Below are 14,738 nucleotides of genomic sequence, written 5' to 3' on the forward strand. Positions count from 1 at the left end.
TTATGCATTAAGTGGTCCAAACTACTGTTATGCTCCAGTAGAGTAATACTTTGAAATCTCTTGTTGTCTTAGAAACTCCTTGAAACTATGATTGTAAAACTGAAAACTGTGAAAATTTCAGAATTAATCAGATCCGGAGATCAAATACATTTCCTACTTATCCTACCTCATTGAAATTTATTTTTATTATGGAAATGTGGCTTTTTTATTTTCTTTTGCTCTCTGAAATACCTGTGTAGAAATCCATATACAAAAACAATTAAAATTAATTCTTGTAGGTCTTCAAACTCAGAGTAGATTTTTTTTCTTGTAAAAATAAGCCAAGTTTAGCCCACAATCCAGTTTCAGTAGGAATACCTTCAGCACATGGACTTTTATACATGTATTCTCATCTGTTTAAAAACCAACCTTTCTCAGACTCTCAGTCTCTGTTAGCACTTGTAGCTGATACTTTCAATCAGTAAGAGACCTGGGGCTCTTCTCACTTCAGATGAGGACAAAGAATGGGCCATGGTAGTTTTGTGGAGTCTGCCCATTATTTCACAATTAGCTCAACTATTCAGCTCTGCTAACGTTTGTAAGGAATCACATGGAAAAGACAGGGGGTAATGGGCACAAGTTGCTCCTGGGGAAATTCTGATTGGACACAGAAGGTAAAATTTTAACCATGAGGACAATCAAGCATTGGAATAGTCTCCCAAGGGAAGTGGTAGATTCCCCCACATTGGACAGCTTTAAGTCTCAACTTGACAGGGTGCTGAGCCACCTCATATCAATTACAGAATTGCCTAAAAAGATTGGACCGGATGTTTCTTGACTTCCCTTCCAACCTGGCATTCTATGATTCTGATTGTGAAGGAGCTTTTGATCTTATTTCATTGACGTAAAATTTGTATTCCCCTTGCTCAAGAAGACTTTAGGAGCAAGATATCTTGCTACATTGTTCCTGCAGAGGTGTTTTTAAGAAACTGGGGTAATAGACTTAGCTGGTAGCATAGCTAATTATCTAGGAATGAAATGAAAGAAGCAGCCAGTTTGCCCAGTGCATGAGTATTTGGGGGATGTGAGAAGGCATACCTGCATACATGCTTTTGTAAAGCTCAAAACCAGGCTGGTACACATAGTCTCAGACTTATGCCATGCTTTTTTCGTATCAACACTCAATAATGTCCCAAGTCAAACTATTAAAGTCAAAAGGCTTATTATTGTTGGGATTTTGTTAAGGAAGAACACAAAAATAGTAGCATGTGTGGATTATGACCTTTCAGATGTTTGTTTTTATGTAACTGGTAAAACTGCTGGGTTTACATAGGATATGTTCTAGGAGAAATGACAGGTTTAAAGCCAGACCATCTATTTTTTATAAAAATAAGAAACACTGAAGTATTGTTCAAACTGAACTCTTATCAGAGCACAAGGAAATCTGTGTGACTGAACTAATTTTATCAAAACTTGTCTCTTACTGATTGTAGCTGAAATGAGTAGCAAAATTAGAAGTTTCAAAATGCCATAACACAATAATATATGTAATTTAGAGCAGTTACAGACTGTTAGCAGTGGGAAGAACTTGAGGACCTGTTCTCATAAGATATCTAGTGCAGATGTTTTATTTCAGTCTGTTGCTAATGTGGGTTCACAAACATTTGTGTTCTTACAGAAACCAGACCAGTAATGATTTGCTGATCTATATAGGGTGATCACTATGGGGTGATGTCACTCATCAGCTGCTCTAGTTACTGTAAAATAACATGCATTGGGAAAAAGAAGCATGACGAAGAACTAATATTCTATTATACTTCTTTTGTGCTGTAAATGTCTTTTTTTCCCCATCTTTTCAAATAGTTAGTGGTAATTTAAGATGCAATGACAAAGTACAAAAATTCACAAAACAAAATTAAAGTTTAATAAAGGACTTTATTTTAGCTCAAGCAGCCAATGTAATTAATTTCAGAGATGAGGAGGAGCTATGGAAGGGCTCAGCTAACCTGCCTAAGGTTTAGATCAGGGTACTCTTCAGGGCGCTGTCAGTATTCAATGAGAGGCACCTACTGTTGTGTCACAATGTGAAGATTTGCACTGTAGAACTGACTAACTCTGTCCATAGGCAGTAGAAGGATCAGAGGCTGAGCTAGACACCTTACTTTTCGGTGGCTGCACATAGGTGAGTTAAATCCCATCCCTCTCATTTTATTTTTTCTCTTGAATATATGAACTTGCTCTCAGCAGAGCTGAATGTACTGGGGTGTCACCAATGTGAAAGCCAGGATGTAAAGGGGCACAGTGGTCAGAGGATTTGTTGCAAAAATTCAACAGGGCAAAAGCAATATATAACTACCAATGGAATCACAGCCAGTCTGTGAAGCTGGTCTGGAGCAGAGCTGGCATTGCAGGGGTCTGTCTTGGAGTTGCAGCACTTCCAGCCATCATCAACCTAGACTGCAAGGCCAGAGGCACAGGCGCTGGCTCTACTCATAGCTACGTGGCAGAGCTGTGACGTTTTGATTTTGGTTTGGTTGTTTGTTTTGTTGTTGTTTTTTTTTCCTGGAAGGAGAGGTTTTTCAATATGAGGATAAAATTATTTCATTTGTTTCAAAAGTAAAATGATGTCACAGGAGACTGTCTACTGGCAACTGAAGTCAGAGTACTGATAGATCCAGATGAGCTAGCACTAACAGAACAGTTTTAAGATGATCCTGACCTTTTACTCCTTCTCCTTTCTTCCTTTCCTCATTTTTCTCCTAACAGAGAAACACGTCATTTGTTGTAATTACATTAGGCCCTCAGAAATGACTCATCATATTATGGGCACCAGCAGAATTAGCTGTCATGAACAGAGAAATATTTTTAAATCAAATTATATATTGCTATATCTGAGTTATAAGCCTTTGAAATGAAATGGTTGTCTTAAAAAGCTTTTAGTCTAGTACTTGCAGCTGTATCTGCCTCTATAGCAAGAACCAGGGCTACAGGTAGTGGGTTTTTTTAATATTCTAAGTGATGTCAAACTTCCATAGTATTGATTTGTAAAACAAGCAAGACATTATTAAACATTGTCTTAAAGTTTATATATTGAAAAACTGAAACACCATGAATGCAAAGGTTTCTCATCTGGAAAAAAGAAATGTGTGAAATAGAAACTAAAGGTATCATATGCAGTGGCAATATCTGGTAGAGTTTGAATGCCTATGTGTGTACATATATACATGTATGAGTGTATACTGTCTTTGCATAGATGCTCATACTGAAGCTACTATAGTACTTCTTCAAAATTCCTTCCTTTTTATATATAAAACTAATGGCAAATTATTTCTTTTTGTTCTTCTCACAGCTGAATTTTTATTCCTCCTGTGGGGTGTTTATCTCTGCTATGCAGTGCGGACAGTCCCATCAGCATTTCATGAGCCACGTTATATGGCTGTTGCAGTTCACAATGAGCTCATTATCTCTGCTATATTCCATACAATTAGGCAAGTGATCTGTAGATCTAGTAATTAAGTATTTATTTTTCAGGTTTCATGTAGTGCAACTTAAAATGGGTGAATGGGTTGGGCTGCATAATGGTGGGTCTCATAAATAATTAATTCTACAAACTGAGTGATTGCTAAACTAAAAACTGTTCCCATAGGATTCAAGAATATGTATAATCAACGTGTTAATTGTATAATTAGGGGGTTTGTCAGCATAGCTAGCTGATATGTTCTTGGATCAAAGTTTGTTATATATGATGAAATAGATATAGCAAAACTACTGTCTGTCTTCAGTCATCTGCATACTGCCCACTGGTTTGTTTCTCTTGAAAAACAGCAGGTAAGAATGTTGGTTTATGTAAACTTTTCCTGGTTTGTAACAGATTGGCAAGGTGCAGCTGTATGCTAAGATAATTGGTTTGTGCATGAAGCATAGTGTTTTATATGCTACCATAAAAAATTGTTATGCATATAATGCTGTAACAGTAATATAAAGCACATGTTTCTTATAAAGTTTATAATGAGCTCTACGTCTCATACTTATAAATTATTAGAGTAAGAATAAATAAATAAGGGTCTTGACAGACATACATGAAGATTACTATTTATGCCTTTCCTACAGAGTACCTGTAAAAATGCATTAGTCGTGGAAAATTCAAAATAGCAAGATAGCATAAATCTTACCTCATGACCTTTTCAGACCTCCCTTTGCCTCCTGACAGACCTTATCTACTAAGATTTTTAATTTTTTTACATCATTCCATTGACAGTCTTCAAATCCTCTTCACTGTTCCTTGTTCTGTATTGGAATTCCCATTTCTCTCTGCCTTCTTGATGTTTGCTTCCATGAGGCATCATTTTTTTGAGTAAATGTCAACAAAGTAAGGCTTTCATCTCTACTCCTTCCAGCTGCATTTTTCCACTATCGTTGTTGCAAAGTCCACTACACTTTCCAGTCTTAAAACTTTTTGTTTCCTTCTCCTAACTCCTTATCTCAACATCCATATACTCTCAAAATCTTCTTTACTCCTTAACACAAACATCTGCAAAAATAATGTTTAAAATAGGTATTTGATGGAAACATTTTTCTTTTCATTCCTGGTCCTTCAACCTAAGTTCTGCTGATTTTGTTCTTATTTTTTTTTTAAAAGTTCATTTTGTATTGATACGTTGCCCCCTGTCTGGTATGTGCTGGTTTGTTGAAGAAATATCATCAACTGTTTATGGGTAGGAATTCATAAAATGCACTGGAAGTACATGATCCCTCCTGAAATTATGTCCATTTTTTAATACCCAAATCTTAATCCCATCACTTTGAAGTTCACATTTGCTTACCTTTTTTTTTTTTCTTCTGTTTTCCTTGCCAAAGTTCTGGATGTAACTGGAAGAGTAGAAATGTAAGACTCAGATTTTTATGACATATCTGAATTGTCATGAAGTTGAAAGCACTACAGTCTTGAAGGACATATACTATTACAAGGCAGCCTTCCAGTCGTTCTGGATGTAACTGGAAGAGTAGAAATGTAAGACTCAGATTTTTATGACATATCTGAATTGTCATGAAGTTGAAAGCACTACAGTCTTGAAGGACATATACTATTACAAGGCAGCCTTCCAGTCTGAAAATTCCCAAAGCTCGTATAAGCTTGATGTGAGCACTAAATAAAAAACTTGATCAGTTTGCGTTTAGTTTTCCTTTAAAAAATGGAAACATTATTATCTTCAGATCAGCATAGCATTAAATTCCTGCATTGCTCTTTCTCTGCATTACTGAGAAAATAAAAATTTATATGGAAAAAATCTCTTTCAAAGAGAAACCCCATCTCTTCTAGGTACAAATGGCTACTACAAATATTCTGCTTTCACGATGTGGTGTGGATGGCTTAATCAGTCAAGGTTTAATGCATAAAGCAAGCAAAAAGCCTTCAAAGAATTTGAGGACTGGACCCATTAAGGGTTAGCCAAGTCTTGTGGGCATCAGCACCTGGGAGCTTTCTGCCTGATGGACGTGGCTGCTGCTGTTTCCATTTGCAGGCCTAGCAAGGCTGAGCACAGCCACTCTGGCTACAGAGACACACCACACATCGTTGGCCACATGGACCAGCCTGGTCTTGCTCCTCCTCTTCAGCTGGTCAGGCTCTCTAATGGAGCATGCAGCCTGTGTAGGTTCACAAGCAGACTACATTTGCTGGTCCTTCAAATTCAAGCACAGACTTTAAGCCAATGTAATATCCATGTTTGGGTTTGAGGCCCTGTAGCCAGTCATGGGCTGAGACCTTGGGTCTTCCCAGATGCACGTCTCCCATATGTTGGTTAGTCCAGCCTGAAGTTTGCTCATAAATCACACACAGACACATGCACAGTGTAGGGAGTGATTTCACACATACCTTAGAAGAAGAATTTAATGAGAAGATAGGAGATACTGCAGTGATGAGGTACAGGGCTCAGTCAGTGATAACATCCTTAAGTATCACTAGTCCCTTTTATCCTCCTTTTCTTCTCCATCTACGTTAGCCCCTCTCTGTCTCTGTTCTTGTCTTCTTCCAAATAAACATCCCATCCCTCATTACTTTTTTCTTACTGTTCCCAATTTTCTACATCTGTACTCCGATTTGGTATTTCTGGTATCATTAGCTAGGTAATCATAGCCTTATATGCTGTTACTGATACAGTTCCATTGGTACTGCTGACCTTGCAGGTTCTATTCCCCAGAGGTCCCCAATGCTCCCTTCAGCTACTTGTGAATTTTGGCCATCTCCCCATTAACCACCTGTGAAATCCTGCCATCTCCTGCAGCACTGTCTGTAACTTCTGTTCTTTTTGCTCTGTTATTTGTTATATCCAGCAGTTTCTCATGTCATCTTCAGTAGTTTTCATGTTGTGTTCAGTTAGCTAAACCTCAGGCCTGAGGCTTCTCATATCCCTGCACACCTCCACAACATTTCTGTAAGAAAAAAATGGAAATATTTTATTGTGTTCATGAAACATTTTGTTCACAAAGTATTGAACAAAAAAATATTACTTTATTATTATGGCATATAAGCCAGTGTTTCATGCCAGACTATTTCTGTTAACAAAAGCTTCTGCAAAATGTGCATTTGTGGACTTGGACAAGTTGCAAATGTCATTTCTATCTAAATGGTTTTTGGAAACCTGCAAATTACAAGCCAGTGGTACATCTGTTCATTCATTGCACTGCTTACCATTTCTATCTTTGGGAGCTCACTAAAGCAGATAAGGCACGCATGCTCTAGCTAGCTCTGACTGCAGTGCTTGTTCTGCCACCCTTTTAGAAAGCTCAGTAAGGAATTCCTTCATTTGGGAGATTCAGCCACTCATTTCCTAGTAGTCAGAAGGATCCTGTGCCCTGGGGTACTGAGTTGGGTGGTCCTGCAGTCGAGACCATTTCTCTGCTCCCCACTAAAATGCATTTCAGTTCCGTTCTCTCCTTGGTGGCTTTGCAGCTGCTCTCTCTAGCTTCTATTTATGAAGTGCACTGCAATTTATCATAGCACATGTGCTTACATAACCTAAAATAATCTGTTCGGATCCTTAATGTGTGTAAACTGCCATAACTCAGTTCAGGCTAAAAAAAGCTGTGACAATATAAACCATCCAAAAAACAAGCTAAACAGAGTGAGAATGATGGAATAAGCAATATCCTTTCAGGTCTATTGTTTCTTTGTATATTTCTTTTGGCCTGTTTTGTTGGTTGTTTTTTTCTGAATTGTTTTGAAATTGTGATATATAAGTAAGGCAAGTGGATGTCGTTTTTAGTCTGTATGAAAGTAGTTCAGAAAAAAAACACAAGTTGTGTTTGGCCTTTCAATGAGAAGAATCCTGAGGAATATTAAAGATGTTGACTCAAATACACTGGAGAAAAGGCAGTGAATTGCAACCCTGAATTCTCTTTGCAGATTCATTCTTGCCTCAAGACTTCAGTCTGACTGGATGCTGATGCTGTTCTTTGCACATACACACTTGACTGTGACAGTCACAGTTGGGCTACTTCTGATCCCTAAGGTATTCAAGTCTCCTGCCTCTTTTCTTTTGCCAAGGCTGAGGAAGATAAATGTCATGCAGAAGCAATGCTGTATAAAATTAACAAGCAACTGATAGAAAAGGAAGGTGTAAAAGTTGTTTATGTTTCCCTAAAAGCTGTAATTTTTTTTATTTTAAAAGTTCTTATACCTTTTCAAAGATCCTTCCTCTCAGCTTTCAAAATTCCAAGGGTTTCAAGTACAGAAATTTTGATGTGATAAATACAAGAAGGAAATAATCCTGCCTAACAATTATTATTTCAGGTATTTGGGTGACCACGCTGCTGCTGGAGTTAACTGAGGTCAGACAAACAGTTTAGGTGAGGGGAAAGAAAGACAAGGATGAACTTAAATAAAACTAGAATGAGGAGCTTGGACTAGCCATGAGATAGAGGGGTTGGGATCTAAACCAGGCAGTTGCTACAGGCTAAAAAAGGAAAGCCCTTTGTAAGTCAGAGCCTGGGATGGACAGATGCTGTATGCCAAGACAGATGTGGAGTATGATATGGAGCCAGGAACGGTGCTGGCTAAGAAGATGAGTGTGTGTGTGTGGGACAGGAGAAGATGGAGGATGACAGGAGTCAGGGAAGAGAATGAAAAGCTGTCTGAGCACTGCAGCATGTCCTGTCAGACTCTGGGAGCAAAGGGACAATATGTCAGTCTTACAGAGGCAGGAGAACACAGGCAGCTCCACCTGTCTCTAGCACCAGTCTACAGGATTTGAGTGGAGCTCTCTGAGATAGGACCCCAGCAAAGTGAATGATCTTACAGTGGCTTTAGAAATTACCAGTAATATTAATACAAAAGTCTAGAGTCAAAGAAAACAGTAGAAGTGAAAGCTAAATACAAAGAAAGGACACTGAACAGTTCAAGTTGATGCAACTTTCAGGTTAATGAAGTTGCTATTCCTGTCTTTTTCCTGTGTGTCAGAACAGGGTATGCTCGTAGCTGTCAAATATATATACATTAAACAGTCATACCAAGGGGACACATTGGTGCAGCCTTAATGCTGAATAACTTTGGTTTATTTTTAAATTACTTTTCTGGCCTTTAGCAGTAATATTACTGTTTTCAATTTTTATATTCATATACTTTATCTCATATCTTCAAAGATGCCTTTCTAGACTAAACTAGAAAATTTGTTGACCTTTCTGAAGCTGACTCATAACTACTGATCAGCATTTCCATTTTAAGCTTATTATCTGTGTAATGCTACAGAGACTTTTCTTCCAGCACAACAAGGAATTCAGGGAATTAAGATTCACAAGGTTAAGTTCCATTCATAAAGTTCTGAGGCTAGATGACTCTGTGGAAAATAGCAACTACAGGAGTGAACCAATATGAACCAATATGAATGAATAGCTGACAACCTCTCTCCAATTCTTGACCTGAGCATTTGTTAAAACTTAGAAGAGACAGATTCACTTGTCTCTGGTTTTATTTTATCCCTTCTTTTTGTTTCTCCTTTTTTTTTTCTTTTTTAGCCATTTAATTTCATTATTTCTTCTTTTCAGGGTTAGCATCTAAACTGAGGGAATTGGTTTCTGCAGGATTATTCAATAGTATGGAATATAAAGTACAGTCTTATGATTTCAGCAGCCTAATTGGAAATACTGGCTGAAAGTCTATTTCCATATGAGCTTAATTTTAATACAATTTAAAGAAGTTCAAATTTAAAGAGGTTCAAATAAGCATCAAAACAAGTGGAGGGATTTTTCCTATTGCAAACTGCTCAAGATTTATCAAATTAAGCCATTATTAATAAGAGTTTCTTCTTTTGTATAGGCTACTACTTATGCCAGTGATGCCTATAGCTAGCATTTTGGGTTCAGGAAGTCACATGAAATCAACAGAAGGATAATTATGCCATAAAAACTGTTGATATAAACTCTTACAGTAATGTTGAAGTAAACTTTTGTACTGATGGCAACATCTGTTTTATGAACACTTCTTGCAGTTTTCACATTCAAGCAATAACCCAAGAGATGATATAGCTACAGAAGCTTATGAAGATGAGCTTGATATGGGTCGATCTGGATCCTATCTGAACAGCAGTATCAATTCAGCATGGAGTGAACACAGTTTGGATCCTGAAGATATTCGGGTATATGTAACTTTTTTAAATAGTATTTACTTTCAAAAGCAACACTTTTTCCTACAAGTAAAAGCTGAATTGCATCCATCTGACTTTTTTTTTGTGGATATCAGCTGAAACAGGCCAGCTTAGGTCTCTTAATGATTGTGGGATCTAGTAATGTAAAAATCTCATGGAGAATATTTAGTATTGAGGGTTGGAACTAGATGATCTCTAAGGTCCTCTAACCCTAAAGATTCTATGATTCTCTGATTCTATGATTCTATTACTAGTTATAGTAGAAGCCATACTGGAAGCTAAAGAGGAGGAATCAACCACAGCAAGAGCTGTTTATCAGTTTGCATGGACTCTTTGGGTTATCTTGAAGTGCAAATAGGATTTGTTGTCAGTGTGATTAGTCATATATAACATTTCTAAAAAAACATGATTAACAGAAAAAAGTACTTTATAGAGTTCAGGAGGAAGCAAACACCACAGCATTGTGAAATCTGAAACTTACAGCACAAGCGTGCCTGAATTGTGAAGCACAGCTGTGGGAGGTAGCATGTTTGTGCATGAGGATTGCACTTACTTTTGCAGTGAAAAAATGGGATTCAAGTTGATGGAGAAATGGCATATTGAAGAATTAGAAAAGACAGTTAAATAAGTTTAGTGCGATTTTTAGAGGAATGAGAAATGCATTCATTGAGTTGCTTGTTTGACTGGGCTCGCTCTGTACATACTAGTTTTGCTGTTCACTTTGCTTTGCAGGATGAGTTGAAGAAACTGTATGCCCAGCTGGAAATCTATAAAAGGAAAAAGATGATTGCTAATAACCCACATCTCCAGAAAAAAAGGTGCTCTAAAAAGGGCTTGGGACGCTCGATAATGCGGCGTATTACAGAAATTCCTGAGACAGTCACCAGGCAGTGCTCCCGAGACGAGAAGGACCTGCTGGAGCACAGTGCTGTGAAGAACACAGCCACGCTGAGAAAAAACCCACAGGATTCCACAAGTTCTGCAAAGCCAAAAGAAGAGACTTTGAAAAACAGAGTCTTCTCATTAAAAAAGTCCCACAGCACTTACGATCATGTTAGGGACCAAAAAGAAGAACCGAATAACTTAACTACAGAAAGCACAGAAGTTACAGCTGCTGAGAATTCACTTCTGGATTCCTTGAATGGTAACAAATTAACCAAAAATGGTCCAGAAAAAGTTGAAGCTGTCTCCACTGAATCGGTCCCTTTGGTTTGCAAATCAGTAAGTGCACATAACTTAAGTGCTGATAAGAAGCCTCTGCATCCAAGAACATCTGTGTTACAAAAATCCCTCAGTGTTATTGCTAGTGCCAAGGAAAAGACTCTGGGACTAACAGGTAAAACACAAAGTCTAGAAGAAAGCACCAAAACTCATAAATCTCAGCAGGATAAGGAGGCCAGCAGAAAGCACTCAGCCTCTGATAAAGGGGAGCATAAGGATTCCCACCGGAAGAACTCCGCCCCCTCCGAGGAAGCAAAAAAACCCCATAAATCTGGAATTATAAAACAGCAAAGGGTTAGTCAAACACCTGCAAATGCAGACACAGGCCCAGGTAAGTCTCTGCACAAGGACAATTTTGACATAGGAGAAGTTTGTCCTTGGGAGATGTATGACCAAATTCCTGGTCCTGTGCCTTCTGACTCTAAAGTTCAAAAACATGTGTCTATTGCTTCCTCAGAGCCAGAGAAAAACCACCCTTCCCAGACAAAGGGGAAGTCTCCTCATAAGCTGAAGACATCTGAAGGGCATCAACAGCCAAATCAGAAGAGCTCAGAGAAGGTGGAGGCAGCCACTCGGGAGACAAAAGAGCAGCAGGTCTCTGAAAATGAGAAAAGACAGTCAAATTCCAAGTCTCAGGTCTCCCCTGGGCTGAAGGGTGAGAATGCTCATAGATATGCACCTAATGCCTGTGCTGGGGAGCGGGAGGAACTACCCCAGAAAGCAGCAGAAAAGGAAAACCTCAATAAATTGGCAGAACAGAAAAAAAAAGCCTCTTCTGAAGAAAATGTGCTTTCATCTGACTCCCATAAGCCAAGTAGTTACGTACAGCAACCTTTAGCATCTCGAGCTGAAGTCTGCCCTTGGGAGTATGTTACACCAGATTTACCAAATGCAGAAAGAAGTGTAGCTTTATCGAACACCTCTGCTATAAGTGCAAATAAAACAGCAACACCTCGAAAATGAGAGGCTTTTGGACTGAGGAGAGTAGCAACGTTGAGAAGAAAGACAAAAGGAGAGACAGAGGGGACTTAGGCCAAAAAGATCAGAAAATTCCTAAGGAGAATCACATGAGGGAATCAGCACTACAAATAATTAGGAGTTAAGCAAAGTAGATAACCATTAATGTTGTTATTATTTATTTGCTGCGTGCCAACAATGTGAATAGCAGTGCCCAGGATAGGGTCCCTGCTCTGAGGATTTTACTGTGTCAATGAAAGAAACCTGCCTTTGTGAAATCACTTCTCCTTTAAAAGAAAAAATATGTGGTGGTAACAAACACACAGTGTAGATCTTAACCAAATTATTTCCGAGTACCACAACTGGCTTTCACTTGCCCCTGGGACTTTAAAGATCCAGCAGAAGCAGGGCACAGCAAATGTCCTGATGGCAAAAAGTGATATCAATGAGCAGCTTATTGAAATGACGACTTTTCATTTTACATGTTTAATCTAGATAGCACTGCTAACTCAATGCATCCCAAAAATACATTTTATATAATGATTGCTCTCATTTTCTTATTACTGTGTGTTTAAGTACATTGTTGTGTCTCATATTAAAGCATTCCAGATTGTATAATTTTTGCAAATAACTTTGATATTATGTGACACAACACATTTATGCAATCTGCAGATACTTTCTTCTAATTGCAAGTTAAAATACCTGCTGTAGACTTTTTTTGTTTATATATAGAGTTGCAGTAGTCTTTCACTGGCTATGGATGCTGTAGTTCATATCAGGAAATTCCTTTGGGATTTGGAGATTTATTTATTTTTTTTTTCCTTTGCTGCAATTTATATAGTGATTTTTTGTTTACTCTCTGTTATGTAAATTTATAGTTTGATACTGTATTATTCAGGGGTTTTATACACAGTAAGTTACTTGTCATGCTCCTCCCTGTAACGCTCATAGACATTGCTAATAGTGGAAATTCAGTCGTCTTAGCTGCTTATTCTGGTAAGTCTTAGGACAACTTATCTGTTGTTTGTTACTAATTGGAAAATATCATCTAACAAACCAGAATTCTTACTTTAAACATTGTTTAAATACTTGTTCAGTATTTCATACTGAGCATATCCTAAATAAGACAAGCAGGAGTGACAACTAATATATCCCAGAAATTATCACCTGTTTTGCTAAAATCAGACAACTCTGGGAAATATATTAGCTATCTCTATTATAACAACAGTGTACTGTCTATCCCTGTTGGTAAACCTCCAAAAATTGGCCTTTTGAGTTAGCTAGGAGAGAAATCCAAATTATTACGCTTCCCCAATATATGCAATTGTAATAGATGGTGGGAATGGAAACGATGGCATCTCTCTCCCACTCTCCAAAATCCTTTGTTGTTTGTTTTTTTAAAATTTATTTCTACATACATTTACAGTAAAAGTTAGTGTTTAATGCAGTGCAAATTTTCAGTAATAGCTACAGTCCTCATCATCCATATTAGCTTAATTCACAGGTGGCCCATTCACAACTATCAGTCTTAGTAATGGTTCACCATCAGGGCCTGAGGACATATTGTAAAGATTCTGAGGAGTATCACTAATAATAAAGAACCCTCAGCTATCCAGATGCAGTGACAGTGCTATTCACTAGGATTGGCTATACATAAAGTACTTCAGAACAAAGACAGCTCAGTCCTAAAGAACTTGTGCAATTTGAGAGAAGTGAAGGGTTTCAGTGGAAGAACATGAAATGAGGATGATTTAATAGAATGTGTTGTTTAATATATATATAATATATATAAAAATAGATGTTTATATATGTTTAATATATATAATGTCATATCTAATATACACATGCACATACAGGTATGTAGTATATACTGATTTTTGTGGCATCATAGAAAAAGTGGCTTTAAAATAAAATGCAATGAGCAGAGGGACTCTGACAGGCTGGGCAGGAGGAGGACTATTTTCATCCTTTAAAAAGTACAGGAGTCTATGGGCACATCTACACTAACAGATCAAGATGGATCTGATCTTCCTAGTGCCTCTGCTAAGCCCAAACCTGGAAAGTGCCGACACCTAAGCCAGCTGGGGACGAGTTGGCTCAGGCCTCAGTGCTGTCAAAACACATGAGCCCCGCTCATAAATTCTGCTCATTAGCTCCAGATTAAAGTGGCCCAACTGCCCCAGCCAACCTATTTAGGCTACATGGTGCTCCATTCCACCGTGGGGACATGCTGGCTTAGGTCTCTGCTGCCCTGGACTTGTCTGTCTCAACTCTGTTGTTGGGTGTAGTTATGGCCAAGGAGATCTAGTCTTTGCCTTCAACACGTGTCTTCTGACTGGGACCCTTGCAACCCAGAATCCTTGTTCAACTGTGAAAGGAAGTCAGGCATCTGAGGAAGGGTTCTTTGGACATCTGTGCATCCTCTTTGCACACACAGTGCCAGCAGCATCCCACGTGCAGTGGGATCCAAATCCAGCTCTCTGCTTAGTGTGGAAAAGAGCTGAGGTTAGACCTGATTCTCTTCCTGGTTCCAGACACTCACAGGGTTTGGCAGTAACTTTTCCATCAATGTCAATGGGATTTTATCAGCTTTTCAGAGAGAACCCTAAATTTCCCTGAATGGGAAGAAGTCCATCCTGGGAACACAGCTCTCTAGGAGTCCTCCAGGAGCACACTGACCCTGTGTGCACAGAGGTGCACAATTCTAGACCTGCTGGGTATGTTGACCACCTGTCTCCCCTTCTACTCCTGAAGAGAAGTTCTGCAACCCATCTCATAAGTGGTTTGTATAAATGGGGAGGGTGGGACAGCTTGTGGCGGGTTGCCCTCACACACTGATGTGAGCCAGCACTTTGTCAGAGCCAGGTGCTGAGGTTAGAAGTGTAAATTCATGGAGGAGTCATAAAAGGAGATGTTTGTACATACTCACTGCCTCTTGGA

General features: G+C 38.5%; 1 protein-coding gene across 1 annotated transcript in view; it reads left to right on the top strand.

The window, feature by feature from the left end:
* The window catches only part of GPR158 (G protein-coupled receptor 158), a gene marked incomplete at its 5' end in the record, with an annotated part of 170,975 nt that extends 159,171 nt beyond the window's left edge, over window positions 1-11,804 (top strand). The window contains 4 exons of the mRNA XM_010007023.1: window positions 3,329-3,467; window positions 7,385-7,490; window positions 9,465-9,611; window positions 10,353-11,804. Of these exons, the coding sequence (XP_010005325.1) occupies window positions 3,329-3,467; window positions 7,385-7,490; window positions 9,465-9,611; window positions 10,353-11,804 (1,844 nt within the window). The remainder of the gene's footprint in view (window positions 1-3,328; window positions 3,468-7,384; window positions 7,491-9,464; window positions 9,612-10,352) is intronic.
* Between the last annotated feature and the right edge of the window lie 2,934 nt (window positions 11,805-14,738).

Source organism: Chaetura pelagica, unplaced genomic scaffold, assembly GCF_000747805.2.
Source record: "Chaetura pelagica isolate M959 unplaced genomic scaffold, ChaPel_1.0 scaffold17, whole genome shotgun sequence".
Classification (NCBI taxonomy): domain Eukaryota; kingdom Metazoa; phylum Chordata; class Aves; order Apodiformes; family Apodidae; genus Chaetura; species Chaetura pelagica.